This window comes from Sminthopsis crassicaudata, chromosome 4, assembly GCF_048593235.1.
Source record: "Sminthopsis crassicaudata isolate SCR6 chromosome 4, ASM4859323v1, whole genome shotgun sequence".
Taxonomy (NCBI): Eukaryota; Metazoa; Chordata; class Mammalia; order Dasyuromorphia; family Dasyuridae; genus Sminthopsis; species Sminthopsis crassicaudata.
The window spans coordinates 333439210-333457997 of NC_133620.1; the positions used below are offsets into that span (position 1 = coordinate 333439210).

Sequence of the window (18788 nt, forward strand, 5' to 3'; positions counted from 1 at the left end):
TTATATTGTAGTCTGTTATTCTCTGTTTTAATATGTATCTTTTTAAAAATATGAGCTATTAAAGCATGTGGCTATTCATAATGATTTTTGTCTGAGTTTATAAGTGCTTGGTTCAAGATTAAGAGAGGAGTAGTATATCAAAAATAAAAATAGGTTTTACCCAGTTCAAACTAAGGTAAGAGTGAGCCAATTAGAGAGTTTAGGGGTTTGGGGTAACTTCTGAGCACAACTGTCCAGTAGGACTGCTTTTGAGCCCAGAGAAAATCTTTACAAGGAAATGAGCCTGTAAGAACAAAGTTTTGTAGGTTAACAAAGTTGTGTTTAAATGTCACCTATCATTGGCTGACATCAGATGATTCTCTACCTCTACACTGTCCCCATTTCATATGTAGACTCCTCCCCCTTAGTGTCATTATAATATAGTTCTGGATGGGCATACAATACAAAAAAGAAAGATGATAAGTAAAAGAGTGCCAAAATAGGACTATGTATTAAGGAGAAATGAAGAAATCCCAAAACTAGGAAAGAAAGAATTTGTGTGAATTTAATCTGGGTAGAAATATAAAGAATAATATCATTGAGTTGTATCATAGACATATAGACAGAAAAAGAAAATAGTGGAAGAATTCAGGAAATAGAACACATATTGTCATGAAGGCCTAAAATTGAAGTGTGGGAGGTTTCAGCTATCAGTATATTTAGGATATTTGCTAGAGCACTTTTTCTGTTCAAAACAGAAAGAAGCTAATATACATTTTTAACTTGCCCTAATCATAACTTCAACCTTTGATAGATGAAGTTATAAATAAACAAAAGAAATTTTTGCTTTGCTTGGATTTTATTCTTATCGACAAAGCTAATATCTAGCATTTATAAATTATTTTAAGAGTTGCAAAGTGCTTTACAAAAATTATCTCATTTGATTCTCACAACAATCATGGGAGATAGGTGCTGTTTTTATCACTGTTACAGATGCGTTAACTGAGGCAAACAGAGTTACATGATATGCTTAAGGTCACAAAGCTAGTAAGCATCTAAATCTGTATTTGAACTCAGGTCTTCCTAACCTCCTCTCTAACATTCTCTCTACTCTATTACTTTGTTTTAAGGAAGAATTAGCTTCTAGAGTGGAAATGATGGAAGAGAGAGGGGGAGAAATGATTATTCCAACTTAGATTCTGTGATAGAAGAGAAGAAAACTGGGAGTACTAGTCTGACATACATTTCATATTTTGGATGATTGCATTTTGTAAAAAAAATTAAGTAGGAGTCCATAGTCTGAAATTCTAGCAGGGAAGTCATACCAGGAATACTGAGTAGCTCTTAGCAGTGAAATTCTGAAAAAAATAAAATAATTCTGATGAGGAATAAAAGGAGTAGGATTGTTTAAATAAAGCAATGTGGATGACCAGGGAACTCATCAATCAATTTAGATTTTTTTAAAACACATGTTTAGAAAATGGAAGTGAGATCAGTTTGTGAAAGATGTGCACAAAACCATGGCATAGTCCTGTAACAATAATTTCAGGGGTGCTTAAGTTTAAAATGATAAAAGCTAAAAGAGAATTTTTTCCAAACTTTTGTTTTGAAAGTGAAAAAAAGTTTTACTTCAATTTGCACTGAGAATTCACCAGTTCTCCCCCTGGAAGGGGGTGACTTTTTTTTTTTTTTTTTTTTTTTTTTTTTTTTTTTTTTACGAATGAGTCCTTTGGAATTATCTTGGGTCATTGTATCATTGGACCAAGTCTTTCAGTTTTTCATTGTTATAAAATTGCTATTACTATGTACAATAATCTCTTGGTTTTGGCTCACTTCACTTTGCATCAGTTCATGTAAGTCTTCCCTGATAAAAAGGTTTATTTAAAGGCTAAATATTGCACTCCCCCAACAATATTGGGGAAAAGAGGACTAAAGAAGTGATAGGAACACTTCAGAGTGGACATGATAATGGTAACTGCTACCATTTAGCTCTTCTGTAGTTTTGTTTTCTCTGAAAAGGAGAATGTTCTCTGGACTGGAAATGACAACAAAGTGGTTTAACAAAATGATACTAACTCTCTCGTACTATAGGGATAGTACTTAGCTATCACTGATGAGTTCAAGTCACCATGGCCAGATGGACTGTGGTCTTGAGTCTTGAAAGAGCTGGCAGATATGACGGTGAGTCCACCACTGATGATGATCTTTGAAAGATTGTAAAGAATGGGAAAGCTGTAAGGGGACTGGAGGAGGACAAATAGATGTTTTGGTTTCAAAGGAAGGAAGGAATTTTCAAACTAGAAGTCAGTGAGCTAGAATTAGATCCCTGACAACTGTCTAGAATGTCTCATGAAAAGAATGTTGGAAAATATTTGGAAGAGGAAATGGTGATGTCAAAGCCTAAAGTGAACCACTTATGTGGCAAAGAAATAACCACCCATCAATGCAACACAATAACTTACAGTTTGTTCACGCTTGCTATTCTCTGGGTTAACTGACTCACTCCAACCTGCCCTCACACAAGCAGGTTTAGGTTCCCAGAAAAAGATCACCACCATATGCTTACATTCAAACTCTTTAGGATACTGGGAAATAATAATAATTTAAAAAATACTATCCCTACTCACTGCTCTAGCCCTTGAGCTCCCACCAATACATTCAGTATTCCCACATTAACCATAGGTTAAACCAGACTACTTTCATTTCCTTTTTTTGATGGGATTACTAGATCATGGGGAAGATGTGCAAAACCATGGCATGGTTACATGTGGATGATAGTCAGAATTCAAAAAGTTAAGAGTACAGCACTGGTCTGCATTAATAACATGATATTTAATCTGAAGAAATGTAAAATTTAACATTTGGATTCAAATAGTCAACTTCACAAGGACAAGATGAGAAGGTGTGACTGGGCAATAATTTGATAAGATCTGGGACTTTTAATTGCCTGCATGCTCACTATTAGTCAAGAGTGTGATATAATAGCCAAAAATATTCATGTAATATTAGGCTGCATTAAAAGAGAGGATTAATCCTGGACCAGAGAGGTGACATTTCTACCGTACATTGCCCTAGTCACAACTTATCTGAAACATGGTATTCAGTTTTGGGTACCACGTTTTGGGCAGCAAGGTGGTACTGTAGTGGATAGAATGCCAGGTCTGGAGTCAGGAACTTCCAGAGCTGAAATCTGACTTCAAACACTTAGTAGCGATGTGACTCTGAGGAAATCCTTTAATTCTTTTTGCCATAGTTTATTTCATCTGTAAAATGAGCTGGAGAAAGAAATGGAAAACCACTCCAATATTTCTGCCTAGAAAACCCCAAATAGGGTCATGAAGAATAAGATACAGCTGAATATACCACCACCACCACTACCATGAAGAGAGAGATCTAGAGGAGGACTGAAGATAACCCTATAAAAGGATCAAACAAAAGAAATGGGATAGATTTAGGGGAATATGATCACCCTCTTCAACTATGTTAAACATAGAAAACAATCCACCTTGGTAAAATGTAATTGCTCTAGTGAAGAGCTCTAGTGGAGAGTTTGAAGCCCTCTTTGGTACTATTGACAGTTTTTAACTCACCCATAGGAGAGAGCCAAGTGGGAGAGAAGTGGCAGGTAGGAAGATGAATGAAGCAGGGGGAGACTGAGCCCAGGATAAAAGCAACTGGTTATTGGCCTGAGATTAGTTTAGGGAATAGGACTAGTCATACTCTGGTAAAGAATCAGTGGGAGGACTGTCAGACTTTAAGGAGTGAAAGTTTGCTGTGGGGAATAAGCATGTTCCCCCTTCCCATGTCAGTACCCTGGTTTTCTTTCCTTCATTTCCCAGTTCTAGTTATGACTTTAGTTAGACTGGCCCCAGAGAGAAAAACAAAGGAAAAATAAGTAGAAATTGCATATTTAGGCTCCATTTAAGGAAAAATCCACAAAAAAGTTATCTAAAAGCTTAAAAGGTCACAGGATCATTGGGTCATAGATTTAGAAGCAGAAGAGAGCTTAGAGGTCATTGATTCTAATCCTCTTGTTTTATAGATGAGAAAATGGAGACTCAGAGGTTATACAGGTAACTTGCTCAGGGTCACTCAGCTACTAAGTGTCTGGGGCAGTTTTTTCTTCATTTGAACTCTTCAGTCACAGGCTGGATGATTCTTTGTTGGGTACAGTATAGAGGGAATTCTTGTTCAGGCCTGAGTCAGACTAGAGGGCTTTTAAGTCTTTTCTATCTCTGAGATTCTGTGATTCTTCTCTTGGGAGAGACTACCTTTCCTGCATACTAGAGGCTTCAGAGATGAGGTCTTTGTCCAAGGTGATGGAAAGAAAGGGACAAAGGCTGGCTCCCTTGGCAGTAATGGTAAGCAGAAGGCAGGGGACATGGCTGCTGAATTCCAATTGGTACACTAAAGAGAAGAATTCAGTTAGAATAGCTGGAATACTAGGCCAAAGACTGTTTTTTTTTTCTTTTTCTTCTTGACTTGGTTTAGAAAGTGTCTAGTTGAAGGACCGTTATTCTCTTCCGGAGTCTCCTCCAGAAATAGCAAGCTTCCTGCTCCCAATTTCCTATGAGCTAAGGTTTGGAACAGATTTCTCTGACAGGCTTGGCTCAAAAGGATCTTTCCACACACATGCAGGAATGTACACAGCCTAACATATTTATATGCATTAACTCACGCTTTCTTTCCATCCACCCTCTCTTTTTTTCTTTCTCTGCTTTACCTATATCTATGATATTGATATATCTAGATTTATCTCCTTCCTTCCTCTTTCTCTTTCTCCCTCCCTCCCGCCTTCCTTTCTTTCCTCCTTTCCTCCTGACATCTCTCTCTCCCTCCCTTCCTTCTTTTTATCCATCATTCCCCTTTTTTCCTTCCCTTCCTCTTCCATCTCTTTCTCTCTCTCTGCCCCACCACATCCTCGCTTTCTCTTCCTCCTTATCTCTCCCCCTCTTCTTCAACATTCCCCTGCCTCACTGATGGGTACAAGTCAACCAGCTCAATGATGCTGCATAGAAGTCACTCAGGTGATTCTGACAGCCACCTGAAATCCATCATTTTAATTCCGAGCATTTATACCTTTTGTAATAAGTTGAGGTGACCTTTGTGCTGATTTATAGTCCATTTTTATTACAGTTGTTCCCCACGATTATTCTAAACTCTTTTTGCTTGACTTGGGGTTTTCTTTTGCATCAGTCTCCTTTTCCCCTACTCCTACAGAGTAGTCCACTTTTGATCATCTTATACCAAGGGGTGATTTCTGCTGTACAGCAGTGACTCAACTTTCCAATTTCATGGCCTCCCAGACACTTATGTTAGGATTCTTATGCTTCACAAAAATCCCTTTTTATGAAGAATTCTACTCCACTTTCTACTCCGGACTCAGCTTACAAGTGAGGATCTATGTTGGTATGGAAAGAGATCTTTGTAGTGAAAATGGTAGAGGCCAGGGATAAAAGGGTAGAATAGCAAGAGGAAAGCTGCATCAGCAAATCCATTTTGGATACTATCAAAAGACTATTAGAAACAATAAAACTAGTCTCTGGGTCTCTTTTGGAATTCACCCAGTAATTCAGTGGAAAGGTCAGAGGATCTAGAGATGGATCTCAGAGATCATGTAGTCCAACCCACTCTCTATTATAGAAAAGCAAAATGCCCAATTAAATGATCTGCTTAAGTTTAACCAAATGATAAATGAAGTGATTGAGTTGTTCAGTAAAGACTCTATCAATACCATCATTCTGCTAAGGAATATCTACTCCATGAAGAATTGTTCCAGTCATTCCAAAAATCAACTAGTAACTATGTCTCAAAAATTAGGATCTGTGCATGCTTTTTGATACTGGCAATAGCACTACTAGGCCTGTACCTCAAAATGATCAAAGAAAGAGAAAAACAATCCATGTATAATAAAAACATTTAAAGTCACCCTTTCATTGAATCGAAGAACTGAAAACCAACAGGATGGTCATCGCTGGACAGTAACTGAACAAACATGCATAGTATAGGAATATAATGGAATTCTATCTTATCCTAATAAATGACAAAAGGGACAGCCTCAGATAATTTTGTGAAGACTTTTATAAATTGATGCAGGCCAAATAGAACCAGGAGAACAATTTATACACTATTATTAAGATGATCAAAGACTTAAAAACTCTGATCAGTGCAAGGATCAACCATGATTCAAGAGGTTTGCTAATGATACATGCTACCCATCTGTTGACCAAGAGACTAAGGTTTCACGATTCAGAAGGAGATATATTCTTGGACATGACTAGGGTAGCAATTTGCATTACAAGGTTTTTTCCCCCCAGTAGGGGAGATGGTCTGTAAAAATGCTTGTTAATTGAAAAAAAATCCAAAAATAATTAAAACATTTTAATAGAGAAAAAAGGAATACATTCTCTAGGAAATTAATGCCATCCATTAGCAAGTTCTGCCTCCTGGGACCCACTTCTCTTCCATCCTCAGGTATTCATTTAAGACCATAGAGAATTTTATGGTATTGACTGGGATAGGAGATAGAAAAATCAGAAATGTATCAATCTAGATTGCAGTAAGTGAGATTGAAGTTATACATCAGAAAATTTTCTGACTTGAAAGTCTATGAAACACAAAAAAAGGAAGCCAAGAGAAGGCTTTGTCTTTTCTCTCTTAAGCAAAGTTGAGGAGAGCCACTCTCCTGTGATGATTTGAAGCTAGTTCTGAGTTTGTAGAGAGGCTGATGACGTTTAAACATCCTTTTCTATCCTTGTATCCAAATTTACTTACATGCCACCTGGACTTCTGTTTGCCGTTGCAGCAAAGCCCCCATCCGGTTGCGCACAATGCAGCGATAGAACCCAGCATGGGTACGATCCAGACTGGTGATCATGTACCTTCAGGAGAAAAGATGTGAACATAGTCAGATAGTATTAGTAATGTTATCAGATAAACTGGTATCCACTGAAGGGAATCCCTAATTATGGGGCATCAACTCAAATAAATGTAACCTCTACTAGGAGTTTACTATATGTAAGGCACTTAAATGATAGTAGAAAGACACTTTTCCTTTCTTTTTTTTCTTTTTTTTATTAGAGCTTTTATTTTCAAAACATATTCATGGATAATTTTTCAACATTGACCCTTGCAAAACCTTGTGTTCCAAATTTCCCTCTTTCCCCTTCTCCCCTAGCTGGAAAATAAGCCAATATATGTAAAACATGTTAAACCCAAGATATGCATACATATTTATCCAATTTTTTTTGCACAAGAAAAATAAGATCAAAAAGGAAAAAATGAGAAAGAAAATAAAATATAAGCAAAACAAAAAAAAGATTGAAAATGCTATGTTGTGATCCACACTCAGTCCCACAATCCTCTCTCTGGGTATAGATGGCTCTCTTTATCACAAGATCATTAGAACTGGCCTGAATCCTCTCATTGTTGAAAAAAGCCATGTCTATCAGAATTGATCATCACATAATCTTCTTGTTGCTGTTTACAAAAATTTCCTGGTTCTGCTCATTTCACTCAGCATCAGTTCATATAAGTCTCTCCAGGCCTCTCTGAAATAATTCTGCTGATCATTTCTTATAGAACAATAATATTCCATAACATTCATATATCATAATTTATTCAGCCATTCTCCAATTGATGGGCATCCATTCAGTTTCCAGTTTCTCGCCACTACAAAAAGGGCTGCCGCAAACATTTTTGCACATATGAGTTTCTTTCCTTCCTTTAAGACCTCTGAGATATAAGCCCAGTAGAAACACTGCTGGGTCAAAGGGTATTTGTTAGCCCTTGGGGCATAGTTCCAAATTGCTCTCCAGAATGGTTGGATCAGTTCATAACTCCACCAATAATGTATCAGGGTCACTTAATTTTTCTTTGTTCATTATATGAAGTATGATTCCTCCTGATTAGGGGGCATGGACTGGGAGAGAAGAGACTCACCTAACATTGGGGTGGGATGTTCCCAAAGAAAACAGCTGACATACTGAACTTAAATTCAAATCCATATTCAGACACTTAGTAACTATACCGGCAAGTCAGGTAAATTATCTGCCTTCGTTTTCTCATAATAATAGGTTGTTTAGTCATTTTTCAGTTATAGTTGATTCTTTGGGATCCCATTTGGGGTTTTCTTGGCAGAGATACTGAAGTGGTTTTGCCATTTCCTTTTCCAATTCATATTACAGATGAGGAAACTGAGGAAAATAGTGTTAAGTGCTTTGTCCAGGTCACACAGCTAGTATCTGAGGCCAGATTTGAAATCAGAAAGATGAGTCTTCCTGACTGTGGAATCAGGCATTCTATGCACTACATCGCCTACCTCCTACCTAATAACATATTCTGATATATTATATATATGCACATATATCATATTATACTAAATATATATGCATCTATGCTATGATATACATATACACTAAGATGATATGTGAATGCATATATGTATATATATATATATATATATATACACACACATGTACACACATATAATTGTAGTAACTGTCTCACAGGATTGTAGTGAGAGTCAAATGGGATAAGATCTGTAAAGTGCTTAAAACAATGCCCAGCACATAGTAGGTGCTTATTAAATGTTTATTCTCTCCTTTCTTTCTTCCCCAAAGAACAATTAAGCTTTTGCCAGGTAACTTATGGAATGATTTATAATACTCGCAAGGGGAGCAGTAACACTGGAAGCTCTGTCCAGTGGTCTGACATCTCAGGCATTCGGGATGTTGTCCCACATTGCCTATCATTTATCCAGCAAAGAAATAAGTGAATGCCTTTCAGCCGCCAGACAGAGGAGCACTCAGTAAATATTAATTGATGATGTGAGGTGACAAGAGAAGAAGCATTTGAATATTTCTCTAAATGCTTCACATCCTTAGAACTTGGACAAATATGTGGTGGATTTGTATGAAAGCAAAGGGAATATTTTCAATAATATTTGCTGCCTTTTTCCTTTGTGATTAACTGCAGATCGGGGAAGATCCCTTAGGAGACAGCCCCTGAAAAAAGCTCCCGTCACCAGAGGTGTAGCAGAGACTCCCTTAAGACCAATAGTAAAAGATTTAGCATGTAATAGACTCTCTCTGCTAAGAAGGACTGTTAACTATTACCCAAAGCAGGGTAGGATAAATTCTAAAAATGAACTGATCAATCTAAACCCATCATTTTGGGAGAGGGACTTGGCCAAGGTCACACAGTGAATTACATAAAATAATATATTTAATATATGTCTCTTGACTCCAGACCTTTTCCCTGCTTTTCTCTAAGAGGTCGCTCAGCCAGGGTGCTCTTGTCCAGCCAGAAGAGTATAGAACTATTTGACTGCCAGAGCACCTTATCGCTGCTTTCTGTTCCAGTCCTTATCTCTCCTCAGCTCCCATGCCCAGAAGTGATGATCAAACGACAGGAAAGATGCTGGAGCTTAATCAGAATTTCTTCTTTTCTCCTTTGACCAGGCAGGTCTATCCCTGAGCCCTTTCCTGGCACTTGATGCTATTCCTTCCTCAGAACTTTCCTTAGGAATGAACTTGCCAAGAGATGTATAGTTTCTTGGAGATGAGGTGCCATGGTGACTGTGTTTGGGAAACGGCTTGGTGCTGCCAACGGGATGTGGAGAGATGGTGTGGGTGGAAATACTCTAATACTTGAAACTGAATCAAGTTTGAAAAAGTGCCAGGAAGTTAGAGGATCTGTGTTGATGCTGTTGATATATAACCCTAATGAAATTTTAATAGAAGCGTATTTGCTAGGAACAATCAACCTCTATATTGCCAATAAGGTGAAAAACTCCAAGTCAGGAGTCATAGACAATGGTAATACCTGCTTTTGTGACCTTGTTTCTTCAACTTCCTTCACTCATCCCAGACTGGAAACTGGTGCTATGGGGATAAGACACTTTGACCTCCCCAGCTCCAGCATGGGGAGATTAAGAGAATAATCAGTTCTGTTTGGCCTGGAAGGGCTTTCCTTTCTCTCTCTCTTCCATTCAGCATCTTAGATTTACAGCTGAAAGGTACCTCAGAGACAATCTAGTCCAAAACTCTCATTTGAGATATGAGAAAATTTGGACCCAGAAAGTTTAAGTAAATTCGCCTAAGGTCACACAGGTATTAAGTGGCAGAGTAGAATATGAATCACTGACTCCAAATCCTTTCTGTTGGCAAATCTAGCCTCTCACCATCAGGTCACACATTCTCTCCGCCAATCTTCCTCCCAGGTTTGCTCCTCTAGACTCTCTCGCTCGAGCCCATTTCTCTTTCCTACATGTTCACTCTGCCTCTGAGGTCTATTTCTGGCCTGGTAGACAAGATTATTTAAAGCAACAGCTTCCACCCACTACCTTCCTCACTAAAGCAAATTCTCTGGATTCAACCCAAAGTGCAAGCCTCCCCTCCCCCAGGTTCCAGAGGGTGGGGAAGAAACATTTGGACAACATGGCAGTTTGCAAATATAAATTACCATATGCATGCCAAGTAATAAAAATAATAATCCTGATTATACTCAGAATGCTCCCTGGTAGGTCAAAGGAGGCACACTTAGCCCAGAACCTTGCTAGACCTAACTCAGGAAGGGGATTTCACTTCTGGCAAAGAAGTTATCCCAGCTAGGTGTTGCAGTGGATGTAATACCAGATCTGGAATCAAGAAGACCTGAGCTCAGATATGGTCTTAAACATTTAGGAAGCTGTATGATCTTGGCAAGGCATTTAATCTTTTTGCATCAGTTTCTTCCTTTGCAAAATGAGGAAAATAATCTACTTCTCAGGGTTTTTATGAGGATCAAATAAAATAATAATTATTTAAAGCTCAGCATAGGGCCTAGAATTATTCAGTCAGTTGTTTTTCAGTCATGTCCATCCTCCATGAGCCCATTTGAGGTTTTCTTTTTGGCAAAGATACTGGACTGGTTTGCCATTTCCTTCTCCAGCTCATTTTACAAATAAGGAAACTGAGGCAAAAAGGGTTAAGTGACTTGCCCAGAGTCACATAGCTAATGCATTTTTAAAATTATACATTCAGAGCTTAATTTTTGCCTCTTCACTGCAGATATACAGACATCTTTGTCTAACAGGTCTTTTAATCCATTCCTTTGTCTCCAAGAGGAAATGAATTGCTTCTTCCTATCCTTCAATGGAGATACTACAACACATCTTGTTTATGGAGCAGCTTCTGTGTTGATCTTCTCATTGATAGGGAATTCTTATTCTCATATATCAATGTGAGTCCATTTCCTCTTCTAGTCCTGCCCTATATGAGAATGAAGTCATGGGACCTCTTAGTCACCATGTTCAACAACCTTCCTCTGCTCTCATCTGCCTTGAGCCTCCATTCATTGTTAAACCATACTTGAAACTCTCACCTCTCTTAGGTTCATCTTTAGGATAATCTTGACCAAACTTTTGATTTACTATATAAATGTCAAATATCATTTTCATCATCAGCACCATCATCATTACTATTATCATTCTCCTCCTATTGTATTCCTGCTGAGATCAAGCAATGTTTATGGAGCAATATAAGGGTATGCTTGTAAATATTTACTCCTTGAGGCTCCTTGAGAAAAAACAACATGCATACATATTTTAAAAAATTTGCATCATTAACCTTTCTTAAGTTTAGACAACCAACAAAACAATCAAACCTTGATTTATAGACTGTCAATTTATGAGGTATAAATGCTCACACAAAAATTTTAGCAATCAGCTCTCAGTAAGCCAGCCAGAGCTGGCTCCAGCACATCCCTGCCATGTCCCCTAAATCCCAATCTAATGTTCTTTCCCATTGCATTTCTAGAACTTAATAATGCGTGATATTTATAGAGAGCGTTAATATTTACAAAATGCTTTACATCTATCATTTTCTTTTTTTTTCTCATAACAGCCCTATGAAAAAGGGTATCCTCATTTTACAGATGAAGACACTGAGACTTACAAGGTTAAGGGACCTGTTTTACTTTTTTTTTTTTTTTTTGCTAAGGCATTAGAGGTTAAGTGACTTGCCAGGGTCACATAGCTAGTAAGTGCTAAGTGTCTGAGACTAGATTTGAACTTAGGTCCTCCTGACTTCAGGGTTGGTGCTCTGTTCACTGTACCATCTAGTCATACTAGATCTGTTATACTTTCACATAGCTGCTGTGTTTTGAAGACAGGATTCTATTTCTAGCATTCACAAAAGAAGGAAATCATGAAGGTTATTTGGAGCATCTGGACTACTAAAGAAGGCCAGAAATTGAATTTGGATGGAAAAGATAAGGGGAATTTGGAAGAACGTGAGAAACATTTGAAGAAATATCACCAGGTCGTGGTACTGGTCTAATTTTTACTCCAATGTTATATGAAAGAAGGTTAAAGGAAATAAAGAATTATCAAGGAGGATGAAAGAGGAGATAGAAGGACTTAGGAGAAAGGACCTGGGAAGAAAATTCAAGAAGGGAAAGGAGAAAGCAGTTGGCAAGATAAAGGCAAGGTAAGAAAAAGAAATTGTGGGCCACTTGTTGGGTTAAATATATTAAGACAGTAGATTGATTGGTAAAGACATTTGTAGGATGTTGGTGCAAAGCAGAAGATGAGGGGTGTGTTTGTGGAGTTATTGAGAGGATGGAAGGGTTATCAAGCTTTTAAGAGGTAACCATTGATTTTAACATAGTGCCTAGAGTCAAAGTCTTTTGAAATAAAAACAAGGCCGATAATTTCAATGGGGGTGGAGAGTAAGGGAACTATGTGGTGACCTTCATTCAGGGTCTATGTATTTCTGCCATAGTTCAGTGCCTCTTATCTATGTTGCAAATGCGGACTTATTTCCCTTCTAAAGAAGAAGGCAAAGGGACTTGAGTAATTCTTCTACACTTCAGGTTTTAAAGGATAACAAAGTATTCCCAAAGGAGCCAGAAGGATGCCTTCAAAGGAGGAAGAAGTATCTGAGGGAGAGGAGGGCACATCTTTGTCATGATGTTGAAGAATAGAGGAGTATTATACAGGGCAGAAGTAAAAGGAAGGGACATTGTACATCTAGAGCTCAAGAAGAGATCTGAAATTCTTTCTAAAGATGAGAGCTGGATGTTCCTAGGAGGAAGTAGCTGCTTGCCCTCCAAAAATGATATATAGAGCCACTGAAGCTATCAGGTGATCGGTCATTCAACCAAAGTCAAAGGAAGAATCAGAGAACAGTCCTATAATTGATGATGCCCTGCTCAGAGAGGAATTTTGTCCACATGATAATCACAGTGGAGAAAACTATTATCTTCCCAGGCATGTATTCATGACAGAGCAGAGATTAGAGGATACAGGTTGAGTCAAGGGATAAAGGAGAGGAAATCTGACATGGGAAGTGAACAGCTGATTAAGATCTTGGTTGAGAATGAGATTAGACTTTTGAATCATGTTTTAAAAGATAGGAAGAGGGACAACTAGGTGGTACAGTAGATAGATCCCAGCACCTCAGGGAGACCTGAGTTCAAATTGAGACACTTTTTGTGTGAGCCTAGCAAAATCACTTAACCCTGATTGCCTCTAAGAAAAAAAAAAGAAATAGGAAGAGATATTCCTGGCCAGAGATTGAGACTACCTAACAAAGGCTTGTAAGAATGTATGGAGTGACATAAGAGCATATGTTTTATATTGTAAGGGATCTTAAAGGTTACCAAGTTGAATCTCCTCATTTCACAAATGAAGTCTCTGAAACCCCTGGAAATGTAAATGATTTGGTCAAAGGCACCCAGCTAATAAATGTGTGAATCCGAATTTGAAGCCAGGGGTCTCTGTCAGGGTTCTAACTAATACACCATGATAATGTTTCTAAATATAAGCAATAACATTTTACACTAAAAAAATGTAGAAAGGAAAAGATTGCTTCCTTCAAGGAAGAATAGCACCTGAAAAACCCTTAAGTTTACAGTTTAAAACCCCCAAAATGAGCTAGCAAGAAGATCCCAAGGTCTTAATTATCTTTACACAAATACTTAAAATTCAGGAATTAAGGAACAGGAACAAGATTTCATCAGCATGGGAACTCCCTCCACCATTCTATAGACTGTAGAAAACAAGGGAACATAGTGTGGATTGTTATTGCTTCTGTAGCACCACCAAGTGTATACTAGCCCACATCAATAGTCATATCCTCACATTAGAATGTAAATTCTTTGAGGGTAAGGGTTACTTAATTTCTTTCTTTATATCCTCGGTATTTGACATAATGCTATGTATACAATGGATGATTGATAAATGCTTGTTGATAGAATCTCAGTCAATCTACAATTTCCCTGAAAAATGATTTTTCTGTTTTTGCTTGAAGACCTCTGTTAAGGGAAAAACTCACTTCTTAAAGCAGTCTATTACATTTAGGGAGAGTTCTAATTGTAAGGAAGTTATTTCTTATACTAAGTCTAAATCTGCTACTCTATAAGTTCTATTCATTGCTTCTAGGTAGAAAAAGCCTAATCCTTAGAAGGAAAATCATGACAGCTTACTCAAAAGCAGAGACATCACTTTGCCAACAAAGGTCCATAAAGTTTTTCCCTTAGCAATGGTTTTTTCTATAGCAATGTATGGCTATAAGAGTTGGATTATAAGAAAAGCTGAGTGCTTTCAAACTGTGGTGCTAAAAAGACTTTTAAGAGTCCTTTAGAGAGAAAGGAAATCAAATAAGTAAACATCTAAAGAAATTAATTCGGATTATTCTCTGAAAGATCAAACTGAAGCTTATACTTTGGTCACATAATAAGAAAATGGGACTCATTGGAAAAGACCTTGATGTTTGGAAAGATTGAAGGCAAAAGGAAAAGGAAATGGCAGAAGATGAGATGTCTAGATGGTGTCAAGGAAACAGTGAAAATGAACTTGAGAGATAATGAAAGGTAGAAGGACCTGGAGTGCTGTGGTCTATGGGGTTGGGAAGACATGGACCTAACTGAACAAATCCTCTCTTTCCTGGGAGAATCCTGAAATACTGGAAGACAGCTCTATCATTCTTCCTAAATCTTCTCTTCCCTAGGTTACAGTCTCTGTTTTGCACTCTTACCAATAGTTGGTTCCAAGACCAGGGAACAACAGTACATCATAGTCTTAGTCCTATAATCTGATTTGTTTTGTTTTCCCTGCCCATTCCTTGGGATATAGAGGTTGAATAATATGAGAGAAAAAGGGGGAGAAGGGACAAAAATGCTCTTTCTACCTTTCCCCCCAAATTTTGATTTTTTTATTTCTTTATCCCTATAGGACTTTGCTGGCTCAGACAAACCCACCTATCCCCAAGATGAGGAGTGAAGTTTAGGGTACAGAGCAGGAGAAGATAACAGGCTGAAGCGGCAGGACTGATAATTGGATTCCAGGAGACAAGAGAGGCGTAGGGGAGAAAATAACCACCTAACAAATGTGGCATCTTCACACCCACATGAAGGAAACATACAATGCCCTTTTTGGTTCTAGTTCTTGAATGTCACAGCTGATATTTAAAATGATTCTTACTCACATTAAATAAGATATTTCAATTCCACGAAGCTGTCAGGAGCTGATGCGGACACCAGAAATAATAGGCAGACTCTCCTTGTATTGTCCTCATTAATAAATCATATACCCAGAGATGCAGGCTGTGATGCACTCATATAGTGGAGTGCATGCACCCACATGGACATACAAAACCACATATAAATGAATATATTCAGGTCCATACATACAATGTATACATATACTCAATCAATCATTCACAAAATCACACAGTCTCTTCACTTTCTCTCACCCAGTCATGCAGACAAGTTCATTCGGATGCAAATTGGGAAAATATACACAATCATAAACTATGTGTGTCAATGAATGAAAAAGCAGTTATTAAGAGCTTATTACATACAGAGCACTGAAAATACAAATAAAAAGTCAAGACAAGTGCTTCTCTCAAGGAAGTGAGACTACCCTTAGAGGAATTTTTGGATACAAGTGAGATGAAAAAGCCCACAATGGTTCTAAGGTCTGGTAACAGGTAATGACAGTGCCTTTCCTCTAATGTCATTTCCATTGAAAAAAATATTAATTACAGTTGTTGAAAATTTGACAATGATGAGGATTTTGGTGGCAAAACCTTGTTTTTCTGTATTTTCCAGCATCTGTGGCTGCTGAGAAGGAAACTGCAGCACCTCTAGCAGCAGTTATCAGGACACATGGTTTCTCTTCTAGATGATGGCTACCAAAAATGGGCTAAAAGCAAGTTTGTGTTCTGGGGAATGGGAGGAGTAGGAAGGATAACTTTGCTCTTCCTAAAGCCCTTGGATTTATTTGCCCATTGGTGGTGGCTGGTCTTGACCATATGGTTCTGGGGATGATAGATACCTCTCCTTTTGGATTGCTTTCACTAATGGTAGGCTTGGGGAGGGGGTTAGGTTGTAAGGAAATTTGGTGGTTGAAGGGGAACCAGTGGTATTACTATTCTCAGGGCTCTTGGACTCAGAAACCTATGCTGCTCCCACAAGAATCTGCAGAGAGATGGTGATTGAGATGCTGGCACAATTTGACCTGCCTGGCATATGCCATCACCTACTTGTCTCTGAGATTGACTTAATGCCTTATCTTAGGTTAGTTTGCTTGCCCTGATGGGTATTCTTATTTTTAGCATTCCTTTCTTTAAAATTTTCAGTTCCAAATTCTCTCCCTTCATTTCATTCCTCTCTACTCATTGAAAAGGCAAGTAAAAATAATACATATGAAATCACCCAAGCAAATTTCTACATTAGTCATATTAAAAAAGGCAAAAATTAAAATAAAGTAAGAAAATTATACTTTGCTTTGCACTCAGAGTTCATCTCTCTGGAGGTGGAAGGCACTTTTATATCACGAGTCTTCTGGAACTGTCTTGCATCATTCCATTGATCATAGTAGCTAAGTCCTTTAACAGTTGTTCATCATTACGTTGTTGCTATTACAGTGCACAATTATTTCCCAGCTCTTCACTTTGCATCTCTATGCTTTTGCTCTTTTTTTTTGACATCCCCTTTCTCATCATTTTTATGGCACAATAATATTTCATCGAAATCACATGCCACAACTTCTTTAGCCATTTTCCAATTGATGAGCATCCCCTTCTTTTCAATACTTTGCAACCACAAAAAGAGCTGCTATAAATATTTTTTATTCCTTACTTTCTTTAGGGTAAGACCTAGTAGTGGTATTGTTAGATGTATGCCCAGTTTTGTGGGCATAAGTCTGGATTGTTCTCTAGAATGTCTGAACCAAGTCAAAACTTCACAAAAAGTTTATTAGAGTACTTATTTTCCTCCATCAACTCCAGAATTTGTCATTTCTGAAAGGTCTGAGGTGATACTTCAGAACTTAGAGAATGCATCATCTTTCCATATCAGAATGTACAGTTTAATTTTATTGAATGATTACTCTTTAATTTTTATATTAAGCATAAAGATTAAGTCTTGTGTTTGAATGTCAAATTTTCTATTCAACTCTGATCTTTTCATTGGGGAGGCTTGAAAATCCTCTATTTCATAAAAATTCATTTGCCCTCAGAAGGGTTAAATTAGGTTTTGCTGGATATATTATTCTTAATCCTAGCTTCTTTGTATGCTAGAAAATCATATTCCAAGCCCTTTGTTCCTTTAATGTGAAAGTTGCTAAATTTTGTGTTATCTTTGTGTGGATATAAGATATTTGGACATTTTCCCCCCTAGATCCTTGCAATGTTTCCTCTTTGAAGTGAGAGCTCTGGAATTTGATTAAAATATTCCTGGAAGTTTTCATTTTGGGATCTTTTTTAGAAGATAGATTCTATCAAATTCTATTTTGCTCTCTGGATCCAAGATAATGGAATAGTCTTCCTTGATAATTTCTTGAAATGTGATGTATAGACTCTGACTCTCTCTCTCTCTCTCTTTTTTCTCTCTCTCTCCTTCTTTCTCTCTCGCATCATAGTTTTCAGGTAGTCTAATAATTCTTAAATTATTTCTCTTCAATTTATTTTCCAAGTTAGATGTTTTTCTGATTAAATATATTACTTCTTTATTGTTTTGATAGTGTTTTATTGTTTATAGATTTTCTCATGGAGTCATTAGCTTTAACTTTTCCAATTCAAATTTTTAAGGAATTATTTTCTTCAGTGAGCTTTTGTACAATTTTCCCCCCAATCTGGTCAATTTTGCTTCTTAGGGAGTTCTTTTTTTCAGTGAATTTTTGTGTCTCTTTTGCCAAGCAGTTATTTTTCTTTTCAAAAATTTCTTACATCATTTAAATTTCTTTTCCCAATTGTTCCTCTACCACTCTTATCATTTTATTTACCTCTTCCAGGAATTCTAATTGAGCTTATTTCTAATTAGCATTTTTCTTTGAGGCTTTTTTGTAGTAGTTTTCACATTGTCTTCTTCTGAATTTGTTTTGTTCTTTCCTGACATTATAGTAGCCTTTAATATTCAAGTTCTTTTTTCATTGTTTGCTCATTTTTCCAGCTTATTTCTTCTTGACTTTGTATTAAAGTTGGGTTCTGCTCACCTCAGAATGGAGAGACATTGTCCAAAACTTTGGACTTTTCTGTGCTGTTGTTTTCAGAGATAGTTTTAGGTGTTTTTTGGTGTTTCTAAAATGTTGCGATTCAGGGAGAGGTTGTGGTCATTGATCCTCTTGGTCTGAACTCTGGTCTTTACTCAGGACGGGCCCCTGCTTCCCTGCAGCTACAAGTGCTAGTGCTTCTCTTGACCCTGGAATTGTGACTAGATTTCTTATTCTCCTGCAATCACCAGTGCTAATACTTCTTTTGACCTTGGAATTGTGACCAGGACTCCTACTCCTTTGTGAAAATGAGAAGTGCTCCTCTCTGCCC

The 18788-nt window shown here is 37.5% G+C and overlaps 1 protein-coding gene across 1 annotated transcript in view; it reads right to left on the minus strand.

Moving 5' to 3' along the window:
* SDK2 (sidekick cell adhesion molecule 2) overlaps window positions 1-18788 on the minus strand; it is a 426366-nt gene that overhangs the window by 180056 nt on the left and 227522 nt on the right. Inside the window, 1 exon segment of the mRNA XM_074260670.1 lies at window positions 6754-6860. Within this exon segment, the coding sequence (XP_074116771.1) occupies window positions 6754-6860 (107 nt within the window).